The sequence below is a fragment of the Phoenix dactylifera genome, chromosome 3 (assembly GCF_051530095.1).
Source record: "Phoenix dactylifera cultivar Ajwa chromosome 3, Ajwa_hap1_PhDact_Kaust_v1.1, whole genome shotgun sequence".
Taxonomy (NCBI): domain Eukaryota; kingdom Viridiplantae; phylum Streptophyta; class Magnoliopsida; order Arecales; family Arecaceae; genus Phoenix; species Phoenix dactylifera.
The window spans coordinates 51,374,236-51,389,701 of NC_143192.1; the positions used below are offsets into that span (position 1 = coordinate 51,374,236).

The 15,466-nt window shown below is 41.2% G+C and overlaps 1 protein-coding gene and 1 pseudogene across 1 annotated transcript; one reads left to right on the forward strand and one right to left on the reverse strand.

The window, feature by feature from the left end:
- Window positions 1-4,147: 4,147 nt before the first annotated feature.
- LOC103708090 (DNA topoisomerase 2-like) lies at window positions 4,148-12,295 on the reverse strand. Its single transcript, XM_039118256.2, has 21 exons — window positions 11,642-12,295; window positions 9,650-9,942; window positions 9,497-9,563; window positions 9,127-9,397; window positions 8,832-9,031; window positions 8,535-8,744; window positions 8,337-8,450; window positions 8,140-8,253; window positions 7,873-8,037; window positions 7,597-7,782; window positions 7,333-7,488; window positions 7,110-7,243; window positions 6,849-7,017; window positions 6,577-6,765; window positions 6,309-6,495; window positions 6,180-6,229; window positions 5,669-6,097; window positions 5,430-5,586; window positions 5,262-5,326; window positions 5,077-5,170; window positions 4,148-4,976 (listed from the first exon to the last, which is right to left on the reverse strand). Exons 1-21 carry the CDS (start codon window positions 12,218-12,220, stop codon window positions 4,387-4,389), a joined length of 4,419 nt encoding a protein of 1,472 aa, XP_038974184.2. The 5' UTR covers window positions 12,221-12,295; the 3' UTR covers window positions 4,148-4,386.
- A 1,884-nt stretch (window positions 12,296-14,179) lies between these two features.
- LOC148714440 (putative inactive poly [ADP-ribose] polymerase SRO5) lies at window positions 14,180-15,166 on the forward strand (annotated as a pseudogene).
- Window positions 15,167-15,466: the final 300 nt, after the last annotated feature.

Here is a 15,466-nt window from a genome sequence, read left to right on the forward strand (position 1 = left end):
CCTTCTTTCTTCTCCCACAGAGGGGAGATCGGACTCGGGGAGGGCCCGAGCCGCAGCCGGCGATGCTCCCCGGCCGATCAGCGGCACCGACCGCCCCTGCGGTCGCCATGGCCTGTGGCCGATGCAGCTTGCGGCCGCCCCGGTCGACGCCCGCCTTCCTTTTTTTTCGTTTAGACTTAATCTCTAAGCTAGATCTACAAAATAAATTATGGGGAAGGGCTTTACCTGCTATGAAGGTGGTTGCCCGCTTCCTACTTTGGCGATGCGGCCTTTTGCTCCGACGGTGTGGGTCTAACATCGGGTCATGCCAATCAGAGAGGATTGTGAGAGAGAAAGTGGAGAAAAGGAAAGAGGGTGATGAAATGCTCTTCCGATCGGGGCTTCTTGTAGCCTCTGATTGCTAGGGAAGGTGGCCGGTCGTAACCGCCCACCATCAGGCAACCCAAACGCCTGCCCTTTGGTGTGATGGTCTCCCCCCGTTTCTCCCTAGAAACGGGGATGGTTATCACATTCTTCCCTCCTAATAAAAAAATTTCGTCCTCGAAATTTACATACCTGCATTTTTAAAGAGTTGTGGATGCCTCGCCCGCATTTCCTCCTCAAGTTCCCATGTAGCCTCTCTCTCCAAGTGGTTGCTCTACTAAACTTTCACATAGGGTATGATACGCCGCTTCAAGACCTGCTCCTTATGATCAATGATGCAGAAAGGATACTCTTCGTAAGTCAGGTCCCTATCAATTTGCAAGGGCTTGTGCTGTACTATATGGCTGGGATCAGGAATGTATCTCCGTAGAAGAGAAACATGGAAGACATTATGCACACTGGATAACTCTGGTGACAAAGCCAATTCGTAAGCAATCTCTCCTACTTTTGTTCAAAATCTCAAAGGGGCCAATGTAGCGAGGACTCAGCTTACTATGTCTTCCAAATCTCATAACGCCTTTCGAGGGTAAAACTTTTAAGAATACAAAGTCCCCCTCTTGAAATTTTACTTCTTTTCTTTTCTTATCTGTCCAGCTTTTTTGTATATCTTGAGCTGCCTTGAGCCTTTCTCTGATCAGTAGGATCTTCTCTCTGGCACTCCGAACTAATTCAAAGCCCAACAGTTTCTTCTCTCCAACATTATCCCAATGTAGAGGAGACTAACATTTCCGTCCATACAAGGCTTCATAAGGTGCCATCTGTATGCTAGAATGATAACTATTATTGTAAGCAAACTCTACTGGTAATATATGATCATCCTAGCAACCTCCCAGATCAACAGTGCAAGTCCGCAGCATATCTCCAGGGTCTGGATTGTGCTCTCTGACTGACCATCAGTCTGAGGGTGATAAGTAGTGTTGAGTCTCAAATCAGTTGCTATAGTAGTCTGGAAGCTTCTTCAAAATCTAGATACGAAGCGGGGGTCCTGATCAGATACAATACTTACCGGTACTCCATGTAAGCGCACAATATCATTAATATACCTCCGAGCCAGCCTATCAAGTGAAGTGCCAACCCTAAAGGGTAAAAAGTAAGCTAACTTCGTGAGGCGATCAACAATCACCTACACTGCATCATTCTTGCTTACTATCCTCGGAAGCCCAGTAACAAAATCCATAGTAATGTGCTCTCATTTTCACTCTGGAATCTCTAGTGGTTCTAGCAAACCGGCAGGCCTCTGATGCTCAGCTTTCACCCGCTGACATACCAAGCACCGAGCTACAAATCTTGCTATCTCTCTCTTCATGCCGTTCCACCATAAGTGTTCCCATAAATCTCTATAAATTTTAGGGCTCGTTTGGTTCGCGGAAAGTATTTTCCCTCCTAGGAATATGATTCCTGGGAATCAGATTCCTAGGAAGAGGATACCTAGGAAAGTACTTTTGGCATGTTTGGTTAACGATGGGAAAGTGACAAATTTCCAAAGTGCTTATGTTTGGTTGACCATCCACTTTCCTAGGAAAGTTATGTATAATTCCTATTATGCCCTTAATAAAAATTAGGTCTTTAATACCTCTTTAATGCTTCTTTAATGCTGAAGGGTCTTTTTGGGAAAAAATAAAAAAGGAGTGATTCCCACCTCATGGGAAAGTAACTTTCCCATGTTTCTCATGGGAAAGACTTTCCCATGAAATGTGGGAATCATATTCCCATGGGAATACAACTTTCCCATCTCTCTCCTTTGAAAACTCCAACCAAACAAGAGGCATTTCATTACTTTCCCGTTGACCACACTTTCCCCCCTTCTTTTCCTGCGAACCAAACGAGCCCTTAGTGCTACCAGCAGGATGAATAAAAAAATAAGATTGATGAGCTTCCTCCAGAATCTCTCTTTTTAGATCAGTATCCCTGGGCACACATAATCTACTGCCAAAATGCAGAGTACCATCTGGGTGGATTCGGAGTTCGGGTCGCAATCCTCTCTCCACATCTTTTCTAAGCTGACACAAATGTGCATCTGTATGTTGAGCAGCCTTTATTCTTTCTATCAAAGTAGGTTGTACCAACAAACTAACCAACATACTCCGAGCATCCTTGGTAATCACCTCGATCTGCGTCATTATCAAAATCTTTCAAAATCTACTTCTGACTGGTAAGCAAAGATATGGAGCCCACTACTGACTTCCTACTGAGAGCACTTGCCACAACATTAGCCTTTTCCGGATGATATTTGATGCTTAAATCATAATCTTTTAGTAGCTCAAGCCATCTTCTTTGTCTCATGTTTAACGCCTGCACGGGGCACGTGAGGCACCCAGTGCCCACATGAGGGCCACATGAGGGGGGAACAAGGAGCTCCCCTACCAGATATTGTCTGGTTTCGGGGTCCGCACACGTGCACACACACCGCTCAGACTTCTCTCCAATTTTGTTTTCCATCCAAAATGCGTTTGTAGGATTTGGAAACACGGTTCCGGGGCCCGCACACGTGCACACGCACCGCTCAGACTCCTCTCCAATTTTGTTTTCCATCCAAAATGCGTTTGCAGGATTTGGAAATACCTGCCTCATATGCTCAGGCTCTGAAACGAGTCTAGTCGATGTGGAATCTTTCATTCATTCACCCTCGGACTAGAGCCATCCTCGGCTTTGATACAAAAATGTCATGCTCCCACCTACGCGGGGCATGTGAGGCATCCAGTGTCCACGTGGGGGCCACATGAGAGGAGAACACGGAGGTCTCCTGCCAGATATTGTTCGGTTTCGGAGCCCGTACGCATGCGCACGCACGCCGCTCAGACCCTTCTCGATTTTGTTTTCCATCCAAAATGCGTCTGCAGGATTTGAAAACACCCGCCTTATATGCTCAGGCTCTGAAACGAGCCTAACCGATGTTAGATCTTTTATTCACCCACTCTCGGCCAAGAGCCGTCCTCGGCTCTGATAAATGTGCTGCATGAAACTGCAGGAAGAGTCCATCGATCATTTGCTAGGATCTTGCTCTTTCTCTAAATCCATTTAAAGGAGTTTTCTTGCAAAGATAATGCGGTCCTCAAAATCTCTCACATTAGTTGAATGGAGGCGATTAGGCTCTCACACGGCCTGTTTCTGGAAAACAAGAAGGTAAGGACAAAATTCCTTTTTTGCTAGCCCCTTCCATTTGATATAGTTTTACCACTTAGCCGGAAATAAAAGTATTATAGCCGGAAATTTGTCTTAAATTTGATTTCCGCAAGATTAGCCACAATGAAGTTAGCAAGAGAACATAGGATTTGGAGGTCTTTTTGTCTCTTACAGGATTCGGACCAGAGAGGACTTAGGTTGACATAGGCCTTATTTAAATAAATTATGCAATCATGATCCAACAAGAGATCCAGCCCAATCCTATTTTATTTTTCAAACAGACCCTAAATCTGATTTCCCTGAGGTTAGCCAAAATGATGTTACCAATAAGATGGGTATAAGCTGTCATGAGAATGGAGAGAGAACATAACCAGATAGCTGGCCTCTTGAGGATATAAAAATTGCACAAATGAGAGGCAGTCAGGAGGGAGAATAAAGAAACTTCAGATAGAATGGTGATAAGGATGTTCGTAAGCATAAGAGGTACACTGCAAAGGCTGGTTTGATACATCCATGCTGGATAAGCTGTCCAAAACCTTCCAATCATTTTCTGATGCAACAAAAAAAAAAAAAAAATCCGTTGGAGAATTGCACAGTTTGATGGCACCAATCTAATCCATTGGGAAAGTAAAAAAGATTTGATACATTTTCTGAAATTGTAATATAGATGAAAAATATTAAAGAAGCAACATTTGATGGAGCAGAAATATTTTAATATCTAAGTTTGAAATGAAAGCCAGGGGTCCATGGAAAATACCATAAAAATGACGAGCATCATCCACATTATAAGGAATTTACAGCTTTCACCGGCAGCCGGCAGTCATGAAATTAGCGAAGAATCTAGTCTTCTTCCTCCTCGAAATCCGAATCATCGTCCGCCGCAGGTTCATCTTCCACATCTGAATCACTCTCTATATACACGGTTCTCCTCCTGTTCTCCCTCTTCGGTCGAGCTGCTGCTGCTGGAACCTCATTCAACTCAGCTAGGTTTCCGGGCGAGGAACTGCCGGAATCCTCACTGCCAATCCTACTCACTACTGACCCACTTTTCTTGTTGAAGGGAGAGGCCCTCATCTTCCTCACCTTCTTCTCAGGCGAAATTCCAGCACTCTCCACTGGCTTCAACACTCGAGTAATCAGCTTCTGGCTCAGAACTGGCTTGCTCTGTGCTGCTCCCCTCTTTCTCGTGGTGGTTGTGCCAGCTTTCCCTCCCCTTGCCTTCACATTTGCAGGCTTCTTAGGGACCTCCTCCACCAGCTCAAAATCCTCGTCATCATCTTCCAGAATGGTCGGGATGTCATCTTCAGCGTCATCACCATCAGAAATCTCCGTAAAGGTTGTTAATGGAGCCTTCCTTGCAGCTGTCCTTTTGCTAGGTTCTTTCTTCCTCTGTTCATGCTGGCTTAATACTGCTTCAGTTTCCATGGTGGCTGCAAAGTAACTAAAAAATCAGCCAACCTGCCAGGATTTGGCAGCAAGGAAAGCCATAAATTGCAACAAAAAAATAATTGTAGTAGAAAACCAACGTACCAGATTGATCTGGGGAAGAATCAAGGTTATAAGCGGCCAGCCGGTCTTTTAATGCAAGCACTTCTTCGTCTTCATCACTCTCAACCACCGCAGCCTGAAGGAGAGAGAGAGAGAGCATCAATCAAATAATGAGATCTAATTTATTATAAATCTATAAAATATTGGAATAATTAACTGAAGCTCACCATCTTCGCAAGTGCTTTCTTTGTGCGTCCTCTAGGTTTCGGTTTTGAAGCCTCAGGAGCATTGCCTACAAAAAAAACAGAACTGATTCTATGAATAAACCCCCTACAAGTACTATTATAATGGAAAAAATTCATATTCAGATCTTTAAGAGAATAAAAAAAACATACCTGTATCAGTTGACGTAACGTCCGATACAGTAGAGGAGTTATTTGCATTGTTCTTCCGTGGCTTCTTAGGTCCTTGTTTAGACACTGCAGCACCAGTAATGTTCTTCATCCTAGTCTCTCTTTTTATTCCTTCCTCGGCATCTTTTCGTTCTTGCTCCTGCTTCAGAAGATGAGATGAGCTCATTGAGCACAAGTGAGAAAGAAAGCAAGGGGTTTTTTGAAGCAACAGCTTCACTTACATCAAGCTCCCTTTCGAAAGCATCAAGATCTCTCGTCCATAAATCCCTTGGTGAGGACTTTCTCAGTTCCTCAACCTCATCCTCTAGTTTCTTCCTTTCTGCACAGAGCTCCTGAACCTTTTCCCAAGTCAAGGTTCCTATGGCCATGGAAAGAAGATACTCATAATCGGTAGCCTTTGCTCCACCACCATTCACCACTTCCGGGCTCTCCTCATTTCCATCTTCTTCTACCGTGGCTCCAGCAATGGCAGCATCAATGCCCTTTGATTTCTTCGGGAAAGGAGCGAAACCTTTTTGCTGCAGCTCGAGGAACAAATCTGCCCTCTTTCGATTATTGACTATTATCTCACCTCTAACTACACCAAGAATGAATCTGACTTTGTTATCCAGCTTCAGCAAATCCAACTCAAGATTGTCCAAGAGCGCTTTCTGCATAAGTATGGCAAAAAGATCATAAGACTTGCAGAGTGTTCACAAGCCAGAAAATATTCAAAACCAAGTCCAATGGTACCTTTCTTTTTCCATAAAATTCAAGCCTCAAATGAAAGAAGTCCTCGAGAACTGCAACAAAGACCAAGGCATCAGCAAAGGTAGAGAATGATAGAATCCATCTCAATGAGGGTGTATCAGAAAAACTCACTTTGTTCTGGGGTATCATATTTCTTGATGACACCTTTTGAATCAAACAGGTGCATATTAGTAGTGCCGATAGTTGTAGTGAGCTTAAACTTTTTCTCAATGCCTTCTTCTCTAGCCATTTTCAACTTCTCCTCAGTCAAAATGATCTCAAAGTGCACACTAACATCATCATTTTGCTCTCGGTAGTCCTGTGGATTAAAAAAGTGACAAGATTTATTATAGCATTCTATTTGTAAATAAAACTAACCTTGTGCTTTTCAAAAACTTACCTTGATAAGCGGTTCCTTAATCTTATCATTCCCAGTCATCATTGATTCAAGAAACTCCTTATAATCCTGAGTCCATCTTCGAATCGGCAACTCTGTGATTCTTAATGTTGTGTTGTCCTCTTCCTGGGAGAGACCAGTAACGGTGTAGGTAACACCAGCTTCCTTTGATGCTGATTTCTCAATTAGACCCTGGTTTTAGGGGGGGAAAGGGCTTGTGGTTTAGTATGGTGTTCCTATGCAGATTATCTCATGCAAAGGAAAACTCAACTGACCTTGAAACCCCTGTACCATGGGTCCATCGGCTGCATTGGCTCGCCATTTAACAACCGTCTAACGTTAGCAACAATGTCTCTTGGGTTGTAATTAGGGACGAAGGAGCTCCATCCAGTACCAATCCCTTCACTCCCATTGACTAAAACCATAGGTATGATGGGCATGTACCTGAGTATTTAGGGAAAGTAAACAACAGAGTTCTCAATAAGTCTGGACCAATAAAATAATAGTTAAGAAACCAGTATTGTGCATGTTATTACCAAGTTGGTTCAATCGATTGGCCATCTTCATTTAAGTAGTCAAGAAGAATATCATCATCCTTGGGAAACAAGAACCGGGTTAGGGGTGATAAGCGAGTGTAGATATACCTTGCACTGGCATGATCTTTTCCTCCCTGAGTTCAAATAGATGAAGTAATTAAAATTCCAGACATAAATCGAAGCCAGATGTAAGAAGTCTCATTTTTTTGTTTTGCTATCTCACTTGGTGCCTGGTGCCAAATTGTCCATTAGGTTGCAGAAGGTTAATGTTGTTGCTACCAACAAAATCTTGAGCCATTCCAATAATGGTGCTAGCAAGACTCTGCTCACCATGATGGTAGGCTGAATGTTCCGAAACATAACCAGAAAATTGAGCAACCTGTATGGCAGAGAAACATGAGTGAAAGAAAGCATATTATACCTGATTTCTCGCACTCAAACTCATACAATAGAAACTACATAATTAGCAAAATCTAGCCCACTATACCTTGGCTTCCTTGACAAAATTCCTCTTAAATGAGCAAAACAAAATTTTTCTCTGGCCTGGTTTCAGGCCATCAACCATTGATGGTATAGAGCGCTGCAAATCTGCCATAGAGAACAAGATCAGCTCCTTGTTGACAAAATCACTGTATTTGATGAGCTTCTCCCTCTGATCAAGATATGTGCCCGGCTGTAGACATTGATAAAAATTTTCTTATCAGAATTCAAAACAGATAATTTAGCCAACCCTAACAAGTTTGGGATCAAGGCAGATATTTACCTCAAATTGGCGAAGCCAGTTTTTCCTAGCCTCAATCTTTTTCTTGCTGAATGCCAATTCAATAGCATCTCCATCTTGTTCATCCACCCACATAAAATCTTTCTTATGCTTATGAATATCTTGGAAATATTCCTTTCCTTCTTTTGATGTGCTTGTTCCCAACCCCTATGATAGGCAATTACATGAAAGATAAGCAATGCTATATGTGAGCTAACAGAATATCAGGTAGATTATATTCTAATTCATTACACTCTAAAACAGGACGACCTTATAATACTTAATAGACCAGCTACTTGCATTCCCTCCCAAACTTTCTTTCCATGCTTCATATTCAGGCATGGAGTAGAATGACAGGACATTCTTGTTTCTGTTATGAGTTGCCTGTAGAACAGAAAATGCATCACTTGCTTCACAATCCTAAATATGACAATTTTCTAACAAAAAACTTTGCAATCAAGGCCTACCTTCACTATAGGTGTGATGAATTCAACCATGAACGATGGGATTTTCAGCAGTGATGGCCAAAATGAATGTACGAAGTTAATCAGGAGGCCCTTGATGTGAGAACCATCATGATCCTGCACCAGCAGACAAAGGAACCTGTAAGTATGCTGGGACCTTTTTTCCTCCAAGAATGAACATAAACAACATCGAAAACATACCTGATCGGTCATTATCATGAGATGTCCATATCTTAAACCTTTGGTGCTTTCGTACTCCTTCCCCTGCTGCAAACCGAGAATTTGCTTAATGTTCTGGATTTCTGCGTTCTCCATTATCTGCTTGTGGCTTGCTTCCCTCACATTCAGTAGCTTACCCCTCAGAGGGAACACACCATAGTGGTTCCTTCCTACTACAGAGATACCAGCCATCTGTATATTAAACAGCAAAGCAGAAATTATTTATTCATACTCAGAAGCTTAGATTTTAACAGACTTAACTAAGTTCTCGCTACTCACAGCAAGAGCTTTTGCTGAATCTCCCTCTGTCAAAATCAAGGTACACTTCTCAGAGTTCCTTCCACCAGCATCATTAGCATCTTCAAGTTTAGGAATACCCACAATTCTCTGCCTCTTGGTTCCATCTGTCTTCTTCAATTCCTTACTCTGCTTGAAATCAGCCCATGAGAGGAGGCTATTTACAACTCCCGATTTAGCCACTGCAGAAGAACAGAGTTAGATATACTTAATTCAGTTTCAACAATAGTTTTTTTTTTCTCGTCACTTCAAAAAGAGTAAGTAGGACAACACTGACCCTTTTTAAGAAACTCCTGTGAGAGCTCACACTTTGAACCAAAGCTTCCTTGACGAGTAGTCAAGGTTTCTTTTGTCTGTGAATCAAAGGCAGGGTTGTTGATAAGCGCATTGACAAAAACCCATAAATGACTTCTCACGTTATGGGCTTTCAGGTTAGCATTCTTGTTCTTCTTATTTACAATGTTCATCAGATGGCTCGTGATTTGGTTAGTAACATATTCCACATGAGTTCCACCTTTTACAGTGGCAATCCCATTCACAAAGCTGACCTGATAAAATAAGGGAGGTGACATTATTAACATAGATTAGAATTTAAAGACAATGAAATTAACTGGCAGAGAGACATCCAGGTTAAGTTTCATACATACCTGCTGGAATTGCCCTTCGCTTAAACTAACACAGATCTCCCACCTATCATTCACTTTCTCCAAAATCCTATCCGGCACAAATCACCAAATAAGAACACTTATAATGTAAGAAAAGCTTATACATGAAATACAAACTTGATGCCATCATCAGACCTTGGAAGAGGCTCAGGTCTGGACTTAGAAGCAGATTGAAGGTATAAGTTGACATAGTCACTGAATGATTTCACAGGAATCCGCTGTCCATTTAGCTCGACCTTGATAGATTTGCCAAGGATTCCTGCTAGATCAACAACTCTCTTCTTCATGAGTGCAACCACATCATCTTCCAGATGGGTCATGTTAAATTTGGCCAAATCTGGCTTGAAAGTGACCTTAGTCCAGTTTTCTCCTTCCTTGCACTTAACAATGGAGGGCTCAGACTTCTTTCCCATATTTTCTGAGAAAACCTACACATGAAGAATCACAGAAACCATGACCGCAGATCTCCCAATCTCAAAGTTGAGGCTTTAAAACTCATAAGCTAGAAATTGTTTAGAAGTTACACCCGCAAACCAAAAACCTAGATTAGGATAATAGTTTTGGGAAAGCAAAATAGAGACATAAATAATACAATATCAATTAATATAGACAATAAGACCATCAAATCAAATTCCCAAGCATACAGATAAGGATGATGTATTCAAACCCCTGTTCCAGATAATCGGACCCAGGAGTTCAATTGAATCAAATTCACAACTTCCAAATTTTGAAATACAGACTTACTCAGATTGTAAAGAATACAAGATTCCATAGATACCCGAAGTTGTAGCTGACAACCCCTCTTTTTAGCTTATGGATCAAACCAGATTCCATGCACAAACCATAATTTGAAAATCAAAAGAATTATATATTACATCCGATTCAAATCACCAACTCAATAGTTGTTCTTGATTAATCCAAAACCCAGAATTCAACATAACAAAACCTGACAAGGTTGCAAAGGTAAATCTTACATCTAAATCACAGATATTGAAACTTAAATGATAATGATAACTTCAAGCTCCAATTCAACTGGAAGGCTTATAAGTGTTGTAGAAAGAAACCATTATATTGAAATGAGGAATTAGCAATTGCAATACAAAGACCCATCAGCCCCAGTCCAAAATCACAGAAGCCCTAAATCTTTCCCATGCCTCTAGAAAACAAATTCCAAAATTTAGACAAAATGCCTTGCAAGATAATGATAATGATAACTTCAAGCTCCAAATTTCAACTGGAAGGCTTACAAGTGTTGCAGAAAGAAACCATTATCTTGAATTGACGAATTAACAATTGCAATAAAAAGACCATCGTCCCCAGTTCAAAATCACAGAAAGCCTAAATTTTTCCCATGCTTCTAGAAAACAAATGCCAAAATTTTGACAAAATGCCTTACAGAATTGAACTCACACGCCAAGCTCCAATTTTTACCACCAAGATCTAACAACATTTTGAATACAAACGCCAGTGTGCGCTCTCCAAATCCCCAAAGTTCACAAAAGAAATCAGAAAACTGTAAACCCAGGACCCAGTAGATCCAAAGCACCAACAAAAAAAAAAAATTCTAAATAACAACAGAACGACAGATTTGTGAACGAGAATAAAAGACCAAGATTGCAAACAAAAGCCCTAATTCAAACAACCCCGAGATCACCCAACCCCAAAATTCAAACCGAGATATCAAAATTTTATAAAAAGAAACCCTAATATATTTCCACAACAGCCTATAAGAAATTCGTAAGAAAGATAACTGATACAGACCCTAAGTCGTATGGCAAAGAATGCCGAAACACATTTGCCCTAAAACACCCAATTTTAAATCCCACGGCCTAACAAAAATAAAGTAAACAAACCCTACAATCAAAACCAAAGAAACCCTAGATCCCAAGACCCAAAATCTTTGCAGACATAAACCCTAATGAAGAAATTTCACCAAAACCTTCCAAAATTTTAGATCCAAAAGGGGAACAACAAAAATGTAATCTTTACTTTCCCGTGATCTAGATGGGTGTACTCAGGTTAGACTTATATGAATGAGTAGCCGCTTTTACCAAAAAAAAAAAAAAGTAATCTTTGATCAGGAAATCTAAACAAGAGTTCAAGAAAACAGATTCTCAAGAAATCAACCTGCTTGTATTTCTTCTGCCTCCTTCCATCTGCAGTCTGGATGATGAACTCGGTCGAGAAAATGTTGGAGAGCTTCGCCCCGTACCCGTTCCTCCCACCTGTCGTCTTCTTGACGTTGTCGTCGTAGTTGCTACTGGTCAGCAGGTGCCCAAAGATCATCTCCGGCACGTAGACTCCCTCCTCCTGGTGGATCTCGACGGGAATCCCATCCCCGTTGTTGTAGACGCTGATGCAGTTCCCGGCTACGTCAATCTCCACCTTGACGGAGTCCATCGACGGATCCCGCTGCTTGTTGTCAGCAGCATTGACTAGGATCTCGTCGAAGATCTTGTAGAGGCCCGGGACGTAGGTCACCGGGCGGTGGACCATCTCGCCGTTCTCGTAGACCCAAAGGGTCTGGGTGTGCTTCTCAACGGAGCCGATATAGGTGTCGGGCCTCAGGAGGATGTGCTCCAGCTGCGTCTTCTTTTGGTACACCTCCTCGATGGTCTTCTTGGGGACAGGGGCGGCGCCGCCGCCGCCCGGGGTGGAGTTGTAGGCGGTGCTGGACTGGAGGGGTTGCTTCTTCTCGACGGCCATGGTGAGGAGAGACACAGAGGTTGTGTCCGAGAGAGCCAAGCGAGAGAGATAAGGCGAGGGTTGTGGCCCTCTCGGAGGGGTTAAGTAGGGGGCAGGGAAAGGAGGGGAGCGGATGGTTGGGTTCGCAACGGTCGAATGATTTGAAATTTGAAATGGGTGAAGAGACGGTGGGGATGGTTTGGAGGATGATCGGGTGGCTGTGGCTGGTCACGGGGTTTGAAATTCGGACGACGGGGACTGCAACGGTAATAAAATATTGCCCTTTTTCTGAGGGGCCGTCAGGTGCGGTGCATTGTCTTGGTGGGGTGAAACCGTGGATTCACCCTTTGTTTGGGGTGGATTTGATCCTGATGTTTTTCTGAACGGAAAAAATCATCCTGCTCTTAGCTTGAGGTTTTATTCCTATTCCAGCGTCTGTGAAGATCGGTTTCTGTTCTAAAAAGTCAATTATCAATTTGTTTATTATGATTAATTAATTTTTAAGCTCCTTTTTCTTGGAGAAATATGGTATTTGAAATAATGGATTAAGAGACCGACTTGATGTCTTAAGTTTGTAAGGAAGATATAAACAAGATCATCTTTTTTTTTGTATTATTTTAATTTTTTTAATCATATTTTTCTAGAAAAAAAATCCGGAACTTTGTTTGGTTGGAAAGCTAGAATAACCTAAAACTAACATTTTTTTTTCAAAATTCACAAGGATTAAATAGTGTTTTATGAGGATAAAAAATAAATATAAATTTTAAGAGAGTATCCACAAAAATTTGAACTTTTAGAAGGATATTCATGCAAAAATTTATAAGTTTATTTGGTTTCCCCCTATCAAACATAATTTAATTTGGATTAAAAATAGTTATGTCTATGTGTACACATGGTTTTATGATTGTAGTTGCACATGTTTGTTGGCATGCTAGTTACTGCTAGTTACAGACTATATTGCAGGGGTGGTTGAATTGCCTCTGTGTACCTAAAAACAACAGCATTAGAGCTTTTTGAGAATAGAGAGGTTTCCTAACATATCAGTTTTGGGGCTAATAACTGAATTATTTGAACTACAACTAAGATAATAACCAAAATAGTTGGTATAAAATATATAGGCAGAAGTCTCGATGGATCTCAAACTTCCATCAGATCTGTTAAACAAGATGTTGAAGAATAATTCGAGCTCAGCTTTGAACTAAGCAAGTCTTTGCTTAGAACTTGGCATGATCACCAAGCAGGCGAAGCCCTCAGCGGGCATGGTATTTTTCTTGGATATGGATTGTACCTTTTGCACAAAATAAGGATTCCCCTTCTTTTGCACGGATATGTCCTTTCATGGAAAAATACAACCCTGCTTCTAGAAGAAGCAGTTATAATAATATCACGATTACTTAGTGATGAAAGCAGAGAGATGGAGGAGGGATGTGACAAATTTATCAGCATAAAGCATTAGTTCTATATGTGTAACAAACCAGGACCTCATCTAAATGGCTAGTCGGAATGTATTATTTGGGTTTCTTGATCCTGTATAAGTACCCAAGATGTATCCCGCAAATAACCGATGTGGGACTAAACATACGCCCGCACAAATCCTCACATACTCTCCCCGTTCAAGTCCTGACGTGCACGTCAGGTTAAAGGTTCAAATATATTCAAATCTAATCATAAATACCACGATCGGCTCGTGGTCAGCCCCAATGGATTCATGTTGCAGTGTTTCCTAATTCATATAGATTATGGGTCATGTCCGCTCTGATACCATTTATAATAATCCAGGACCTCATCCAAAATGGCTAGCCGGAATATATTATTTGGATTTATTAATTCTGTATAAGTACCCAAGATCTACCCCACGAATAACTGTTGTGAGACTAAACAAACGTTTGCACAGATCCTCACAATATGAGTATTGTTTCGCGGGCACAGTATTGTCCCCTTTAAGCATTGCAAAGGCTCAAATGTACTGCATGTCAAATGATGGCTCGAGCAGAAGCTTTTGAGCATCAGTCAAAACTCTTGTCTGAAAAGTATGATGGTGAGCCTAACATCCAAGATGGGTTGTACGTACATACGTACATATATATTGTATGTTCTTACATAAAAAGAATCCCAGCGAACCTAACATGTGTCATTACATTATTTACAGTGTGATGTCCTCAACTGTTGATGTGGATGGTTTATTCCTGTAGAGTTATTTTGGGAAGAATGGAGCAAGTTATTCCTGGTTCGGGGCAATCTCAGTCGAGCTCTAAACAATTCGATTCTGGGGTAGATAACCAGCAATATCCAACAAGATACATTATATGGTATCCTCATGTTAACACTCGGATACTACCACAGTATGTCCTGAGTGTAAAAGTTGATTTCCGCAGTAGAGGGGCACATTTCGACCTTGTTTCATTTAACTTTAGTATGGCATGAAAGATTGGATATGGTCATTGGGCATTCATACGGCTGCAGTTCTAAAGGTATTATTATAAGATTTTGTTTTCCGTTTTTCTTTTTCCCCTCAAATTCCAGGATTACAGAAGCAACCAAGAACTCAACCAATCTCACCATGGATGCCATTTCGAGCACTATTATCTGAGCTGAATGGTTTGGAGGTTACACTGTGAGTTTCTGGTATGCTATGTGCACATCTTCTAGCCTTTGTAAATAGTTTCCGTTTTCTATGTTTTGTTTATAGAAGTATCTGTACTTGTTATTGTTGTTTTGGCGTATACTTGTGTGTTATGCAAGAAAGGAAAATTACTCGGCAGGAGCTCGTATTTCGTCTCAGACAAATAACAGGGGACAAGATATTAATTGCAGCCTTACGATCTTTCCAAATCAAGGTAAAACAATTTTTGTGCTAAAAAAAGTTGTAATTGTGTTTGCCAATAATTATTTGCAATGCTTCTTGGTGACAGGTGAAGCTTGATCAGATATCGAGCCATTAGAGTCTTTCATATTTTCATGGCAATTGGTCAAAGATCTTCGAAGGGTCATATATCTCAAAGAACGTATATTAGATCATTAGATCATAGAACATATAAAGGCTTCCCTTGTGGTGAAGCCCGTTTATACCTGACCATTTGTTTGACTTAATTAAATGATGGTGATCTTGCCTGCTGTTTTCTCAAAAAAAAAGAGGGTAAAACAAAGCAAGTTCTTATGTTCTGATTGGTTATGTTTGAGCTTAATTAACTAATTACAATCATTATGGAATAAAACGACACCCTAAATAATAGAACAGTTCTCCACATATTTGATGGGATCAGTTCT

What these genes read in the sequence shown, in the direction of transcription:
- LOC103708090 (XM_039118256.2), bottom strand. Translation starts at nt 12,220, where the DNA reads ATGGCCGTCGAGAAGAAGCAACCCCTCCAGTCCAGCACCGCCTACAAC. An exon ending in CATGGTACAGGGGTTTCAAG is followed by an intron (nt 6,766 to 6,848) that starts GTCAGTTGAGTT and finishes CCCTAAAACCAG; the next exon opens with GGTCTAATTGAGAAATCAGC. An exon ending in AGAAAGCACTTGCGAAGATG is followed by an intron (nt 5,171 to 5,261) that starts GTGAGCTTCAGT and finishes TCTCTCCTTCAG; the next exon opens with GCTGCGGTGGTTGAGAGTGA.